The sequence below is a fragment of the Pongo abelii genome, chromosome 6, assembly GCF_028885655.2.
Source record: "Pongo abelii isolate AG06213 chromosome 6, NHGRI_mPonAbe1-v2.0_pri, whole genome shotgun sequence".
NCBI lineage: Eukaryota > Metazoa > Chordata > Mammalia > Primates > Hominidae > Pongo > Pongo abelii.
The window spans coordinates 129,537,182-129,553,631 of NC_071991.2; the positions used below are offsets into that span (position 1 = coordinate 129,537,182).

Genomic DNA, 16,450 nt, shown 5'->3' on the forward strand with positions numbered 1-16,450 from the left:
TCTGTGCTCTTCCCAAATGCCTGTCTAGCCAGTCCCCAAAGTGCCAGTGGCACCTGGCAGCAGTGTCGCCATGATATTCTAGCCCTGGCTTGTCATACTGAAAAAGGAGTTTTATCTCTGGCCCACTCCTTCGTTCTCCAGGTTCCCCTAGGGCCAACACCAGTATGGAGGCAGTAAATAGCCTTTGTCACAGGGAGATTTGTTTAATTTGCCATCTCCTCCCTGTGATTTTCTTGGACGTAGGCCAAGAAGAAAGCAAGTCCCACTGATGGCACCAGACACACTGCCATGCGCAGCAGCCCCCTGGGTTGGTTTCTTGTTGAGGGCTCTGGGAGGAGCAGTTCCACAGAGGAGGTGTGAGGGTGAGGGGTGGGGACTGGGAAGGGAGGACATGGGCCCAGGTGTGGGGTCAAGGGTAGTGGGGAGAGGAGAGGTCCACCTGTCCTCCTATTCCAGATCATTCTGTAGGTTAATTCTGCAAATATTTCCTCCAAGTCTGAGAATCACTATTTAGATTCCTACCATGCAAAAGACTGAAGTGGGGACTGAGAGAAACTCTCAGAGCCTGTACAGCCAGGAATGTGGAGGATAAAGGGTCTGAAGCATGGAGCACATGTTGAGGGCCACTCCAAGGGGCTGCTTTGCTGGGTGAGGCTGTTCACCCACAAAAGCCAAGAATCTTCTTGCTTTCACACATCCCTGGTGCACGTGCACAATTTGTGAGTGGGGGTGTGAAGTCTCACCATTGTAGTAGAGGAGAACAATAACCTAGGAGAACATTACTCAGCAGATCTGGGATTCAGGACCATGTTATTGACACTTTGGTTAGAGTATGTGTGCCTCTCTGAGCATTAGCCTCTGTCTGGAAGAGAATAATAACCTGATGATAACCCTGGCCTTGGGAGACATTATGGGTTTGAATTGTGTTTCCATCAAAGTCACAGGGTGAAGTCCTAACCCCAGTGTCTCAGAATGTGTCCTTATTTGAAGACAGGGTCTTTACAGAGGCAATCAAATTTGAAGGAGACCATTAGGATGGGCTTTGGTACAATATGATCTAATGAAAAAAAGAAATTTGGCCACAGAGGAATGCACAGGGAGAAGATGATGGGAAGCCACACAGGGAGAAGATGGCCGTCTCCAAGTCAAGGAGAGAGACGGGGAACAGATGCTTCCCTCACAGCCCTCAGGAGGAACCGACCCTGCCAACACCTTGACCTTGACCATCTACCTCCTGAACTTCAGGATGATCCATTTCTGTCGTGCAAGCTGCCTAGTCTGCAGTACCTTGTGACGGCAGCCCTGGGACCCTAATAGAACAGGTGGTTGTTTGGACTGACAAGGTAAGGGGTGTAAAGGTGCGGTGCAACTATTAGGCATCACACAAATATATGGCCTATGACTGTGCCTGCCACTGTTAAATGATCATATATTGTGTGCATTTGTGAAACTGTGCACAAAGCCCAGTACCAGTTCATCCTCACTGTTCACTGAGGCAGAGACTGAGTCTCTGTCTTCTCTCCTTCTCCCTCTTCCTGCTGCTTCATAATCCTGACCAGCATCCGCAATGGTAAAGAGGTATTGAGCACCTACTGTGTGCTCAGCCCTGAGCTGGAGGCACAGATGCCATGGTGCCACAGATGCCATGGTGCCACAGATGACATAGTGCCATGGGGGAGGAGCATGTAGAGAGAGAGATGCAGCCCTCTTTTTTATTTTAAGAGGGAGCAAGGGACTCCAGCCTTGCTGGAAGAGTGCAGGAGTGGGAGGAGAAGAGACATGACTACTTAAATGAACTCCAGGGGCAGTGATTTCCTTGGCTTAGACATCCCTGGGAATGATTTTACCAATGATGATGAGTAAGGAGGCTGGTGAGATCCCCATGCGCTGGGCCTGGAGCAAGGTACCTTGCCTGTAGGTGCGTGTGAAATCCTTCCAACTCCCATGTGAGAGGGATGCTCAGGCCCACTGCACAGTGAGGAAGGTGAGGTGTGGAGATAGTGGTGATTTAGCTCCAAGGTACTCAGCAAACAGCTGGTGGAGCCTAGATTCAAACCCTGTTCTCTGGGACTCAGTGTCTGCATGTTTAGCTCTTCACCGTGTTCCTCCACAAGGTCTTTGCTCCATGGCCTGTGTCCCTTTGGTCCCCCTAAACTGTGCTCCATCTTACAGCTCAGGGCTTGCTTTGGGGGAGTTCAAAGGCCTCTCTGTCATGACCTTCTTCACCTCCCCAGAGCCAGGCTGTGCCCCAAAGCCCATGCAACCTCCAATCACGGGTTGACACTTGGTGAGGGTGCCACTGGTGGAACTTCAGGCCTTACCACCGAGGCTCTTAGAGACAAAGGAAGGGGCTGGTGAGGACTGAGTCCTTTTTGACACAGCTCCTCGGAGACTCCAACAGGACAATTGGACCCCTCGTTGAGGATAGTCGAGCCCCAACAAGAGTCTGTGATCCAAGCCTAAGCTTCTGGGGAAGCTGTGAAGGAAAACTAGCATGCCACCCAGCCAGGCAGAGCAACCAAGTCCACCCAGTGACCACTGGGTGACCGACACCATGGCTGGGCAGAGTTTCCGCAGGGTGTGGCACAACAGCCTGGAGCCTGCCCATTTGGAGCAGGAGGCCCGACCCCGGCTTACCTCTGTGATGCGTGGGTTCGTGCACTTGCTGTTGGCACCAGACAGCTCTAGCCACCGGCTCTCCTGGTCAGGGCAGTGCTGGCGCAGGGTGCACTGGCCCGGACCCTGGCACCAGCCACATGCGAAGTCTGGGTCAGCCTTGAGGCACAGCCCACAGCTCTCGCGCATGGCTCCACACTTGTAGAGGTGAACTGCAGAAGGGAAGGGCAAGGGCAAGGGGTGCTTGGGAATGGCAGTGGGGACAGGAGGGGCCCAGAGAGAGAAAAAGAGTGCAGTCCCAGCCTGGGGTGATGGTGCACAAAGACAGCTTTGCCCCCTTAGCCATTCTGATGCAAAAAAGAACCTGAAAGAAAGTCCAGGCCTGAGCAGAGGGACTGAAATGGGAAGCTCTGGGGGTCTCCGTTCACTCAGCACTCAGCAGCCCTTCCTAGGAAGTCCTCTGCACGCCACCTCCTACCAGAAGCCCTCAGCCCAGGTCAAGCTGTACAGAGCCCATGCTCAAGAAGTAACTGAGAAGCACAGATGGTGAAGGAGGGGCTCAGAGGGAGAGCCTCCACTAGGAGGCAGGGGCAGAATGACTCCCGCAAGAATGCAGGGCAGCTCCTTCCCTCTCTACCCCGTCCCTTCCCCTCCCTCCCCTGCCAGGCCCCAGCCCTTCCACACCTTTATTCTGAGCTGGGTTGTCAATGTTGAAGTGCCCATTCCACACGACCGTCAACTCCACGGGCAGGTTGTTGATCTCTATCCCTTCATAGGAATACTGCAGCCAGGTCAGGGAGGAGGAAAGAAGAAAGTGGGGTGACAGAGCATTCTAGAGAGGGCCCAAATGATCATCCTAGGGCCGTTAGGAGCTCACGGGCTAAAGATTGGCCAAGACTGTGCCTGTGTGCATGTGTCTACCTGTGAGCACACAAGTGTGCACAGGCACATGTGTGTACAGGCAGGGAAGTGCGTATCAGAGGAGGTGGAAGATAACACAGGGGTGGGCCAGGCCTCCAAGCACGCCCCTGTGGATGCCGACTCAAGGAGCAGATGGGAGCAAGCCACTAGGTCATCTCCTGTGGGTCTCAGGCAGGAGGCCTGTTCCCACCCCCTGGGCTTTCCTGAGAGGTAAAACTGAGGGAGGAGTCCACTTCCTCTCTGGCTGCCCAGGGAAACCCGGGTGCCTAGGCCCTCCCAAGTCTGCAATTAGATTGGGGAACTCTAATTTCCAGGAAATGTCCAGGGTAGGTGGATGCTTTACCAAAGATCTGGGGAGGGATGATCACTTCCCAGGCAGGGCGGTGGTTGCAGAGACTAGAAATGAAGGAGCTACACCCTAGGGGGATGAGAGGCTGGGGGTTAAGAGAGAAGAGAACTAGATGGGAGCTTGTTGGTGAGGGGGGAAGTCCTGAGGACCTTGGAGGACAAATCTGGGAATCTGGGCCTGGATGCTGCAGACAGTCACCAGCTCAAAGCCAGGCTCATGCCCAGATTCCTGTTGTACCCCTGTCCTCAGAGGGCTCCTCAGGGTCCTGGCTAAGAGATAGGAGGTAGAGGGTGGAGAGAAGAGGGAGGTGCTGGCTTGAAGATGCTGGTGGAGGGGGCAGTCCCCAGGCATGATGGCCCCTAGTCTGCCTTCCCATAGCAGACCCCTCTCAGGCTCCAGAGAAAGAGGGTTAGCAGAGGGAACTTAGAGCCCACCCTGGGCAGCAATTTCCAACCACTACCTGGTGATTTTCTCATTATTCCAGCCGATTCTGCTGGCCACAAGGGGCAGGATGGAGGAATGGAATTGAGACAGATTTTCTGCACAGGAGGGGCTGAGGCCTGGCAATTTGTTGAAAGAGGTTAGTCCAGAGGACCAGGTTTGAAGTTGTGTTTGCAGAACCTATGGGCTCTTTTAATTCAAATTTAATCTGAATTAAAAATTTGGAGGGCTGGGCTAGGGGGATGTTGATGGATATCACAGGAGGCCACTGAGGCTCCGTCCTCCAAGTTGGCCATGGCACCTTCATGGACAGGGAGGGTGGCCACAGGACATGGGAAAAACACATCTGGGAAGAATCTCAGAGGGCTACTGTCCACACCTCTGCCTCTGGGCAGGGACAGGTCTGCACCCTATTTGTAGGAGCTTCTAAAGGAGATGTTCTAATCTTCAATGCAGAAAATCGCCCTAAATTCCTGAGTTATAGAATGTGCTCCCATGAGAACAGACTGTGACTTGATGTTGCCCTCATATAGCAACCTCAGGAGGACGTATCTCCAGCCACTTCTGGCTCTGCCCTAGCACCCAGAGTTCTAACTTTCTCCCTGGCAATGCGTGCCAGGGCCAGAGAGCAATGTTCGGTGTTTGTTCCACAATGGAGGAGTTTGCACTGCACCCCCCTCGTTGAATCTCTCTTTTGACCAATGGCACCTGGGCCAAGGCCAGGGTCCGAGCTCACAGAGTAAAGCAAGGGTTCCTAGCCCTGCAGAAACCACAGTGGAAACTTTGATCATCATAGAACTCAATCATCAACTCCCCAGAGGTTGTCCCTGCAGCTGGGTCAGGCTGGGTGGTCCTAAGTTGTCCTGAAAACCTCTTCCACTTTAGACTGGTGGTTCTTAGAGTGGTCTATGGACTCCTTCAGCAGAATTACCCAGGGGGCCTACTAAAATGCAGATTCCAGGGCCCATCCCAGATCTGCCGGACTGGAATCTCTAAAGATGAGGGGCATTTTGAGAGCTACTCTGTGATTCCGGTGCTGATTAAAGTTAGAGAATCCCTGCAGTCTGTTAGAAGTAGGGAGGCAGATGACTGCCCCAGTGGAGGGAGAAGGGTATAAGAGAGGGATGCCCTCCCTCCTTGTGTGTGTCTGTGTGTGTGTGTGTGTGAGAGAGAGAGAAAGAGAGAGAGAAAGGCAGAGAGAGAGAGAGAGAACTTCCAGGCTTCCAGTTCCCTCCTCCAGCCACATTCAATTTCTTCCCATCCTTCTCATCTCTCTCCTTGTTGGGGAAGGATCTCTCTCCTTGTCTCTCCAAGTCTCAGTGGGGAAAGGTGATCTCAACAGGCTTCAAGCTGCTGCCTGGATGGCTCTGAGCAGGGCTGGCTGTTTCACCCCAAGCTGAGCACCATCTGATCACCTAGAGGCAGTGCTGGCGTGGGCTGAGCTCTGACCTGTAGGAGGGATGCTGACAGCGGCTATGTCAAGATGGGAGCCTGGCTTCTGCTTTCAGGCCTGGGTCTGGCCAAGACACAAAGTGGAAGCAGCAGGTGGTGACCTGGAGTATGTTAGTCAAAAATCAATAAATCCTCATGGCCCCTCTCAGGAAGGACCTGACATCCCACAGACAGGAAGGCAAAGAATCGTACATACATATGCATGTGAGCATCTGTGTATCCAAATGTGTTTATGTGCATGCTGACTTGGGGAGAGGTTAGCACACATCTCCATGTTATCTGTATGTCCATAAATGCACACACACATAGACACACAGACACACACAGTTCCACAGAGTGGTTCTGCCAGTGACCAGCTGTGTGAAACGAGCAGATAATCCAAGTCTTAGTTTCCCCATTGGTAAAGCAGGAATTCAAAGCAGTTCACATCTCCTTGGATTGGCGTAAGGATTCAAGATCATGCACAGCATGCTCCAAGCATAGTGTCTGTCATATAGTCTAAGCACTCAAATGTGATTGTGTATTTTAGTCTATGTGCATACAGTTGGGGATGCTATGCAAAACTATATTCGTGTTGCCCATGTTTATGTTTGTGCAGAAAAATAATAGCAGCCATGCATTGAGTGTTTCCGTGCCAGACCCTTAATATGTATGGGGATGTATGCATATGAGAACGCTTATGTGTTCTGGTATGTGTGTGTGTGTGTGTGTGTGTGCATGTGTGCAAGCACAAATTTTCTCTTTGAAGAAATTGAAAATAAAAAAGACATTAGGATCACATGTGCTGGGCATTTCTTTCTCTTTCTTTCCCCCAATCCTGGGATCTAATGATTATTAGAGAAATCGTTAACCCCATGTGCTCCCCCTCAGCTCCGCTCTGTCTCTAGGGAAGTTTCCATTGTTCCTGGAGGCTCTCTCTCCTGTGGATGACCTGCAACGTGCCTCGGGCAGGGTAGGGGAAAGGTGTGGGCATGGCAGACGGAGCCTCTCTGCCTCTGCAGACAGCTGGGAGCCTGGACCGTGGGCTCCCATCCCCCAGGATCCCCCCATCTCCACTCCACTTAGCATTTATATAGCTCTCTATAATCAGCGGGCAGTTAATCTGCACAAAGCTCAGAGCCCAGGGAGGACAGGCTCCAGGCTCCTGGAGGCCAGGAGGTTAAGTGTCTCAATCAAGGTCTGGCACACCATGCGGGGCTAATGGATGACTTTCCCCGTTACCTTGGGAGAGTGTGAACCTCAGCTTCTAATTCTAAAGCAAAAATGAGACCTCGATATAACTGAGACATTTTTTCCTCCAGCCAGTCCCTTGTCCTGAGATCTGAGATATTTTGCCGGAAAGTTCTGCCATTTGGGCAAACAAAGCTCAACAACCTAATGCTACACAAGAAGCTGGTATGTACACTGTGTCCATCTCTAGTCCAGAGGGCTCTGCTGATTCCTTTTCAGCCGTGTCCCAGTAAAGTAGAAAGGGGACAAGTTCTCTTCCTATTGCTCCCCTATCCCTGTTTTGCACGTGGTAAATGAAGGTGCCAAGAGAAAACCAGAGGCCACCATGAGTCCGTGGAAGCTGGGCCTGGCCCCGGCCCTCATGACCAGCGCTTCAGCCAGCCAGATGCCCTTTGCAGCCCCCTCACTGGCATGATTGGCAGCCTCTGAGAGCTGGTGGCCACGCACTACTATTAGCAGCACTTGACATTTTCCTAGAGCCTTGATCTAAAGTAGGCCATGAATACCCACAGTTGCTTCCCCTCCACTGCTGCCTGTGAAGTCCGCCCTGTCCTTCTCCCACCAGCCCCTGGGGGCTGCAGCCATTGGCTCAAGGCCTGTCCCCGCATAATGGGGTTGGAACTGGCTCCACCACCCCAGCCCAGTGTCACTCCCACACTGAATTTTCTTCTTTTTTCTCTGCTCTCCTTTGAGACCAATTTATCACCCACCTCCTTCTGCCATCACAAACTCGTAGATTTCTTTGTTAGATCGCTTGTCCAAGGCTGTTTCTGATTGTTCATGGATTTAGGAAATGAAACAATTTCTTCTTCCACACAATCCTCTTTGAGGCTGATCAGACTGTACTCCCAGGAATAACACCAAAGCTGGGGTAGAAAGTGCCCTTCGCTGCTGTTCTTTGCTCAACCTTTGATTAGGGGATGTGTTATGAAACTGGATTCAAGTTCTGAATTTGTACCTTACTTGCTGTGTGATCTGGAGATGGTCACTTGCCCTCTCTGGGCCTTGGAGACCTCATCTGTAACAGGATTAAGTAGATAACCTCTCAGGTCTATTCTTGTCTGATGGTACCCTGTTTCCTGTAACTACGGTGGGGGAGGGTTGCCCCTGATCATGACCCCAAAGATATTTGATGGAAATTGCTTGATGGCAAGCAGCAACCTGACCCAGACCAGCATTTAAACTGGGATTCCACTGCTCCCCATGAAAAGAGAGGCTCCTGGGAAATGCCAGAGCTGAGCCCTCCTGAACCATGTGATTCCAGTGGGTCCTAGTAAGCAAAGGGGACTCCTCCTGCATTCTTCTGTCTGAGGGGCAACCCTTCTGTTGCCTCAGTTTCTTTCTCAGACTTTAAAATGGTAGAGAAATCACGTCTCCTACAACTAATGGTGTCAAAACTAAAAAGTCATGGAGGCAAAATCAGCTGAGCTGCTTTGGAAGCAGTGACCTGGGGGCACCCAGACCTGGCCCATGGTGGATGGAGAGGCCGCAGCTCTGAGCTCCAGAGGGCCAGAGCGCAGTGGGAGCCCTCCTCAGGTCCTGAGTTGGGGGCAGGGCATGGGCCAGGAGCTTCAACATCAGGTTCTCTTCTTGGTGAAGGGAACCGCAGCTTCCAGGCCTCCAGCTCCAGTGCCAACAGGGGCTGGAAGTAGAAGTGACCACTGTGTCCTGGGACATCAGGCTTCCAGATGTGAAATTCCCAGGGAAGGAGCTATGTCACTTGCTGATTTCTTGAGGTCCAAGGATTCCACATCTGACAAACAGACTGTGCGCCCACTGGAGCCCAGCTGTTCCCTTCCTTTTCCCATGGGTGCTGACCACGGTGCCAGCTCCAGGTACCCCATGGGGACACCATGAAGGAGGAGACAGCACTCACCTGCCTGGCGCTGCTGAGACCCTGCTTGTGCTCTTGTTCCCAGGAGGCTCTGATTTCGCACCCACGTTCGGGGAGTTCCCTGTGATGGCTAAGGACTCATTTGTTCAGGCAGCTCTCGGCCTGGGAAATGCTGAGGATATTTCAACACAATCTACTTCCAATTCTGGCAGTCAATAGAATGGCAGAGGGTCCCAGCGAACTTCTTGGAAGCTAAAGTTAGTTCCCAGGGCAAAAGGGAACTTCTGACCAAGGGGTTTAGAAGACTAACTCATGCTGCTGTCTGGAGTGTCTTTGTCTATTAACGGAGTCAACCAAAGGCCAGGCCATGAGGCCCAGTTTTATGACACTCATGTCCCTCTCTTGGGCACAGCCAACTGAGGCCCACAGGCTCTATCCACCCTCCTGACATCCCCAGATCCTTGGGGCAGCTTCTCTGAAGAAACAAGGCTGTTTTCCCCACAGCTTCAGATCCTCACCAGCCTTCTGCAGAGTCAAATGTGAGGCCCAGATGCAGGTCTCTTTTCTATAGGGTGGGTCTTGTTTTGGAGAGAATGACTTGAGCCAAACCCTTGGGGCTGATCTGCTTGAACTCGGAATTTATGGGGAAACAGGAGGTGTTTAATAATCTTTGCTTGCAGGTTTAATCTGGAGTGCTGCAGAAATCTGAAAAATAACCTGGCAGCCAGGGGAGGAGGGGGATGGGTACACAGGATGCCATAGGGACAACTTCTGGGGTTTCAGAGGTTGTGAGAGCAGTGACCAGTTCTATCCCTGTAATGCTGAGTGACCTAGGGCAAGTGTGTGGGCCTCTCTGAGCTCCATTTCCCCCTGGACTACTTCCTGCAGGAAGAGTAGGGTGTCCCATGAAATCCTTTGTTTGGGACTCTCCTGGTCGCGCATCACATCTCCAAATACAGACACTGCATGTAAGTGCCCAGGAGCAACTAGAGGAATACATAGGAAGCAGTGTGACACAGAAGGGGTCCTCAAATCCAGGCCACCTCTGCCACTCACTAGTTGTGTGACCTTGAGCAAGTCACTTACCTTCTGGCACATTTTGGGGTGCAGTACCCCAAAGTGAATAGAGCTCAGCTTCTGGGCCTACACTTGCACACACAGCCCCTTCTAAGGCCTATGTATCTAATTTGTACTTATTATATTTTGGTCTTAAAGAAGGTCTCCAAATGGTATGTCTCACCCCACAAATCTAGATCTGTCCCTGCTTCCAGGCCTCTACTTTCTCTTTTGTGCAGTGAAGAAAAACTTTAAAGTTCCTATGACTTGAAAATGTTCTGAATCTCTGTGTCTAGTGTTTGTCTCTGAGCATCTGGGCACAAAGAAGGGAGCCCAGAAAGAGAGAGAGAGAGAGAGACCAGAGCAGTAGCTGGAAAAGCAACATGGCAGGTGTGAAGGGAAGTCAGGAAAGGTGATACACAGGTGGGGTTCACTGTGGGGTACCTGGGAATTAGGCAGACAGCTGTCGGCAGCCTGGGGGCTGCTGACCACTCATTGATAGGGCTTGGGCTTAATGTGGATTTGCTACACATTGGGCAGGGTTTGCGCTGATCTAAGCAGTGCTCTCCTAGCCAGCTCCTTCCCATTTGTTATTTCCTCCTGCCAATGCTTGGTCTGTCTCAGAAGCCTTCTCTGCTGAGAAACAGCCTCTATGTAGGTGTGAAGGTGGTGGGATGTCTTTGCGGCTTGTTGAGAAGGCAGGGTGCAGGGCTTTCAGAGCTTCTCAGGAAAGAGGATGGACATGAAGGTTCCTGGAGCCCAGTGTCTGCCCACAAACAGGGCTCACAGCTCCACGGCTGGTCCAATATCCCTTCTAATTATGTCTTGCACGGACAACCTTCATCACAAAACATTTACAACTAGGGTCAGGCCCTGGATGACCTCAGAACCCAGCACACTGCTGGGGCAGGTTTTGTGGGGCTGGGATGTGCCAGCAGGCATGGGGGAAGCAGGTGGGCAGTTTTGTGCGTGTTGAGGAAACGACTGCAGGGCTGAGCTGATTTGGCTCCTAGAAGACAACACTGATGTGGGTGGGACTGGGGCCTGGTTTGGCAGTGGGCAGGGTTGGGCAACTCACAGAGGTGTTCTGGCACTGTACGCTGGAGCTGTTGAAGCGCAGGGCGGGCACCCGCTGCTCGCTGCCCTGGATGTTGAGGATGCACTCATAGCCACGCTGCCCAGACTGGGGCTGGGGGAGGTTCTTGGCCTTCAGCGTGATAGGCTTGATCACCTCCACAGGCACCAGGATCTTGTCCACTCGCAGCAGCTGGGGGCAGTCCTGGGGACAGAGGGCATGGCTCAGGCTGGGCAGCTAGGAAACCAAATGAGCAAGGACCTCTGCAGACATAACCTGGACGTTCCCTGTCTCCACCCTTCCATGGACACACCCACAGGTGACCCCTGAGGTGCTCGTGCCCACCCAGTGGGCAATGCACTGAGGACAGAAATGAAACTAAGGAATCCGGGGTCCTAGTGTCATATCTTGAGGTGGTCCCCTCCCTCTTTGGGTTCCATGAATACCTTCCCTATGCAATGTGGATTCTCTGACACTCCTGTAGCCTCCTCCTGGCACCCTTCTACCCTAGTAGAGACTGCCTCTGCGGGCTAGGCCTCCCCTCCCACTGGGGACTGATGATCTCTTTGACTGCTAAGTTCCAGGCTGTGAAGAATTGGGATGCACAGACCATGTGAGAAGCTCCGCAGTGAGGCAAAGCCCTGGGCCCTGCTCTGCCCCTGGAATGTGAGTCTTGACTGCCATAGTGGAGCTGGGAGGGCCTTCCCTACATGGGCTGAATCTGATGTTTGAGAATGTTCTGGAATGGGCCCCAGAGGCCTTATAAATCCAGAAAGCTTCTGACAAAGCTCTAGGATGTCCTGGCCCCAAAGAAATGCCTCTCAGAGTAGAAACACTCTGAGCTCTTTCTGGATGCTAGCAATGGGCACACTTAGCCCTGGAGCCACAGGAGCCCAGATGGCCTTTGGGATGGAGACAGTGAATCACTGGGCCCCTTTTTCCTGGGGCTATTGGCTTTGTCCAGGGAGGGCTGGGGACATAAGGAGGTCAGAAGAAGGAGGGTGGGTGCTCTGCCCAGTTGAGTGGTAGGAGATGTTGTGCTGCTGTATTCTCGGGAGCTGGGTGGAGGAGAGCCAGTATTCTAGCTCCTGCTGATGGATGTGGGCAGGCGTGAGGCCTTCCATAACACAAGCATGGCCTGGGCATCCCCTGTGCCAAGCAGGTCCCACCATCCCCCAGATTCCTCTATCTGTGGCACTGTCTGGGGCATGCCAAGACAGATGGCTCCTGGGCAGGTTGATCATCAAAAAGCATGACGCACATGTTCTTTCTGAGGGTGCTTTGTCATGGGCTCACCACCAACTCTCAGCAGAGGCTTCTCTCCCCCCACCTTAACACTTGTCCTCAGCAGAGTAAGGCAGAAGGAAAGCCACTGGGAAATGGTGGAAGGGAGGGGTTCTAGGCAGTTAGGCAACTGGCAGCTGTCCCTCCCAGGTCCCAGAGCAAACATGAGCCAAATATCTCCCTGTGCCACTGCGAGCTACACCATAACAAGACTTAGGCTCAGAGGGAGAAGGCTTGAGCTAGCTCTAGTACCCCTGAGCTGCTGATGAGCTCTGGAACTCTGAGCACATCACAGCCCATTTGAAACTCAATTTCTTTATCTATCAGTTGAGTGGGACTCCAAGTCCCTGTTGATCTTAACCCATTATGATTCCATGATTTGGAGTGGTTGTTCCCTCTATCCTTTCTGATCATCCAACAAGAAAAGAGGAGGGAAAGAGAGGCAGGGGAAATGGAAGCAAGAAAGGGAGAGAGAAAGCTATAAGGGAAGCTAGGAGACAGAAAGGAAGCTGGAGGAGCAAGACCATGGTCCACAGACGGATCAGCAGTGGAGCCTTGCTTCATGGGAGTGCCCCAGGTCCATTAAACTAATCCCTCCTCCCACAACCCTACAGGCTGCTCACACCTTTATCCTGAAGGGCAGTTGAAAGAGGAGCCGCAGATGCAGAAATTCCACTCCGGGGTTTACATGCCCAGAGGAACTGAAAACAGGGACTCAGAAATCTGCACACCCATGTTCACAACAGCATCATTCACAACAGCCAAAAGGTAGAAGCAACCCAGGTGTTCACTAAGGAATGAATGGGTAAACAAAATGTGGCCTATTCATACAATGGAATATTACTCAGCCTTAAAAAGGGAGGAAACTCTGCTATAACATGGATGAACCTTGGGGACATTATGCTCAGTGAAATGAGCCAGCCACAAAATGGCAAATACTGCAGGGTTCCACTTGTAGGAGGTCCCTTGAGCAGTCAAATTCATAGAGACAGAAAGTAGAATGGTGATTTCTAAGGGGAGGCAGGATGGATAGTTGTTTGATGGGAACAGAGCCTCAGCTGGGGATGGTGGTGACAGCTGTACAACAATGTGAAATGTACTTAACGCCATTGAGCTGTATCCTTAAAACAGGTTCAGATGGTAAATGTTATATGTGTATTTTGCCACAATTATAAAACAATGAAGAGGAGCCGCAGGGAGGCGGGCCAGCAGGAAGAGAACAGGGGCCTTGGTCTTGGCCTTCACCTTGTGTGTGGTCTGAGGCTCTACAGCGTGTGGTCTCTGGAGACGCCAGGTAGCCACTTGGGGAGAGTCTTGGCAGCTCCATCCTGTGCCCCCACCACAGCCGCTGCTCTAGCAAGGTGGGAATGTGGCACACAGAGGAAAGAAGCGATTTGTGAAAATGATGGAGCTCAGAACTGGAGCGGGAGGAGAGTGATGTTGGCAGCTCGAGGAGAGCAGATCCTTGAGAGTGGGGTTGCTGTGAGTCCAGGCTCCACTCAACTCCACCCTCCCTCTGCCTGAGCCCTGGGCAGCTTCCCCTCCCCTGAAGCAGGAAGGAGCCTGACTGTCCCTCCTGCCACAGTCCCTGGAGGGAATCAGATCTGGTCGCCCTGGGAGGGAGAGCTGGGAGGCCCTGGAATCTCTTCCCTCCACCTCCCGCATCCACATGTTGCCACTGAGAAATGAGGCGCTGAGGGTACGGGAATCTCAGAATCCTCTGACTACCCTCATGGACCCCATCTACTTTGCAAAGGAGAAACTGAGGCAAGGAGAGGAGAAAGAAGGGCTCAGTATCAGCAGATGAGCTGGTAGCTGAAGAACTCAGATGCCAACTGCCTAAGTCGCAAAGTTTCTGCCCTTCATGAAAGAGGCGAGTTCCCACCAGTGGGCAGGACCATCTCAGGATGGGCTGGACCATCAGCAAGGGTCCCCCTGAAGTCCAGGGGACTCGGAGCTGTGAAACCCTCTGGAGCTGAGCTGGAACCCTGCCTGGGGGGGCTGGACTGTTCTTGTCCAGGACATGGGCAGCAGCAAAACCTGTCTCCCATGTCCCCTGTAAGATTCTTAGTGAGGCTTGTGATGAGTTCTCTAATGAGTCCTGATTATCAGTAGCCCCATAAAGGCCTAGTTTGCATATAAAAAGGTTGGCAGCTCTGAGAGTAAGTTCATTAATAATAATTGGAGAGGCCCAGGGCTGGGCTGGGCACATTTTCCTCTAGTGGCGCTGCTGATTGACCCCAGTGTCCCTCCTAATTGAAATGTAAAATGGCAATTTCTCCCTAGGCAACAAGGCATGAAGGGACCACTTCCACCACCCTGCCCCTTCCTCTCACCCCAGCATCCTAGATCCTGACCTGCCTCGCGCTGAGATTCCAGATGGCAAAATCACCCACACATCTGACACTCCAGGGCAACTTCAAATAAACTTTCATATTCCTCCAGGATGTGAGCCCGAGGCCCTGTTTCATGGCCCAGGGACTCAGGGCACTCAGACCTTTATCTTCATCTTGAAGGCTCCTCACCCAGCAGGAGTCTGGCTGGGAATCCTGTAACTGTGAGAGCAAGTCTGTGTCCCCCCTCCCCGGCTAGTTTCGGAGTCTTGAACAAGTGCTCTCACCATTTCTTGGATTAACCATGACTAGGAATGGAAAATTCGTCTCCCAAATGACCATTTTGGGGATTCCATAACTAACACATATAAAGCATCTGGTCCAGAGTGAGTGGAAATTCAGCAAATGTTTGTTCTTTCCTCCTCTTTCCTCCCAACCCAGGTTGCGTCTTGTCCCTCATCTGCTCCCTTTTCCTACCTCATTTCCAAAAGACCCATCTCCCTTGCTCCTGCCTCCATGTAATTTTCTGCAAATACCCCAGCAGTCCCCACCCAGCTTATTCCACTCCTCTGGGCTTCACATCTTAGGATAAGTCTGCCTAACTTAAATAGCTCTAAGTGTCCCAAACAAAAGGGGGACTGGCAGGGACGTCCCAGTTCTGGTCACTGCTCCCCGAACAGCAGCCTCCACTTCTGGGAAGTGACATTGTAAAGTTGCATGTTCCATGTGCTATGAGACAGGAGATCTGCCAGCCATTTGGCCTTGGGCAAGCCCCTCAAACCCTCTGGGTCTCTTTACCCATAAAATGAAGAGGTTGGTTTGGATTCGATGAATTGTGTAGTCCCTGGAATATTGTGACATCAGAAATATATATTGGGTCTTTTCCTCTGGCTGCTGGCATGGTGCTTCTAAAACCTTTGGAGTTTTCTGAATGATTGGAGGAAAAGGAGCATCTTTTGTTATTCACAGCAAGCCCTTTTCCACTATACCTGAGTTTATGTTCATGAGGTGACTCCTGGAGGATGGGGGTATGTTGCCAGAGGATCCACACATGTAATTAGAGGGTGGCACTTCAGCCCTCTCCTCTAGGGAAGGGAGAGGGGCTGGTGATTGAGTTCAACCATCAGTGGGCAATGGTTTAATCAATCATGCCTACATAAAGCAGTCTCCATCAACACCCTAAGTGAAGGGGTTTGGAGAGCTTCCCTGGTGGTGAACAGGTGGCGATGCTGAGAGGGTGGTGCCCAGAGAGGACAAGGAAGTTCTGTGCCCCTTCCCATACCTTGCTCTAGGCACTGCTGCATCTGGCTGTTTATCTGTATCCTTTGCAACACCCTTTTAAAGAAACTAGTAAACGTAAGTAAATGTTTCCCCAAGTTTTGTGACCTGTTATAACAAATTATCCAATCTGAGGAGGGGATTGTGGGAGCCCCTGACTTATAACTGGTGGGTCAGAACTGCTGGTGACCTCGGACTTGCAATTGGCATCTGAAGTGGAGACAGTCTTGTGGGACTGAGCCCTTTAACTTGTGAGATCCAATGCTCACTCCAGGCAGGTAGTGTCAGAAATGAATTGAGTTCTAGGCTACCCAAGTGGTTTCTGCCGAGGACTGGAGAATTGCTTGGTGTAGAAAAAAGCCCCACAAATTTGCTGTTGTGTTAAGTATAGAGAAGAACAGTTTGTTTTCCTTTAGTCCCAGTTCTATTAATAACCCAGTTGATAATCTGGGATATATAATTGTATGATCTTTTTGAAGCTCAGTTTTCCCACCTCTAAAATGGGGATAATAATACCTGCAAAACTAGCTCAAAATGTGGCATTCAATAAACCAGTGAATGAATACTGAAGGCATGGGGAA

General features: G+C 51.7%; 1 protein-coding gene across 2 annotated transcripts in view; it reads right to left on the reverse strand.

Annotated features, from left to right (window-relative positions):
• PLXNA4 (plexin A4) overlaps positions 1 to 16,450 on the reverse strand; it is a 452,610-nt gene that overhangs the window by 76,485 nt on the left and 359,675 nt on the right. For both annotated transcript variants that reach the window (XM_054559822.2, XM_024249841.3), the window contains exons 10-12: positions 10,978 to 11,178; positions 3,301 to 3,397; positions 2,638 to 2,828 (exon numbers count right to left, since the gene is read on the reverse strand). In XM_054559822.2, coding sequence (XP_054415797.1) covers positions 2,638 to 2,828; positions 3,301 to 3,397; positions 10,978 to 11,178 — 489 coding nt within the window. The remainder of the gene's footprint in view (positions 1 to 2,637; positions 2,829 to 3,300; positions 3,398 to 10,977; positions 11,179 to 16,450) is intronic.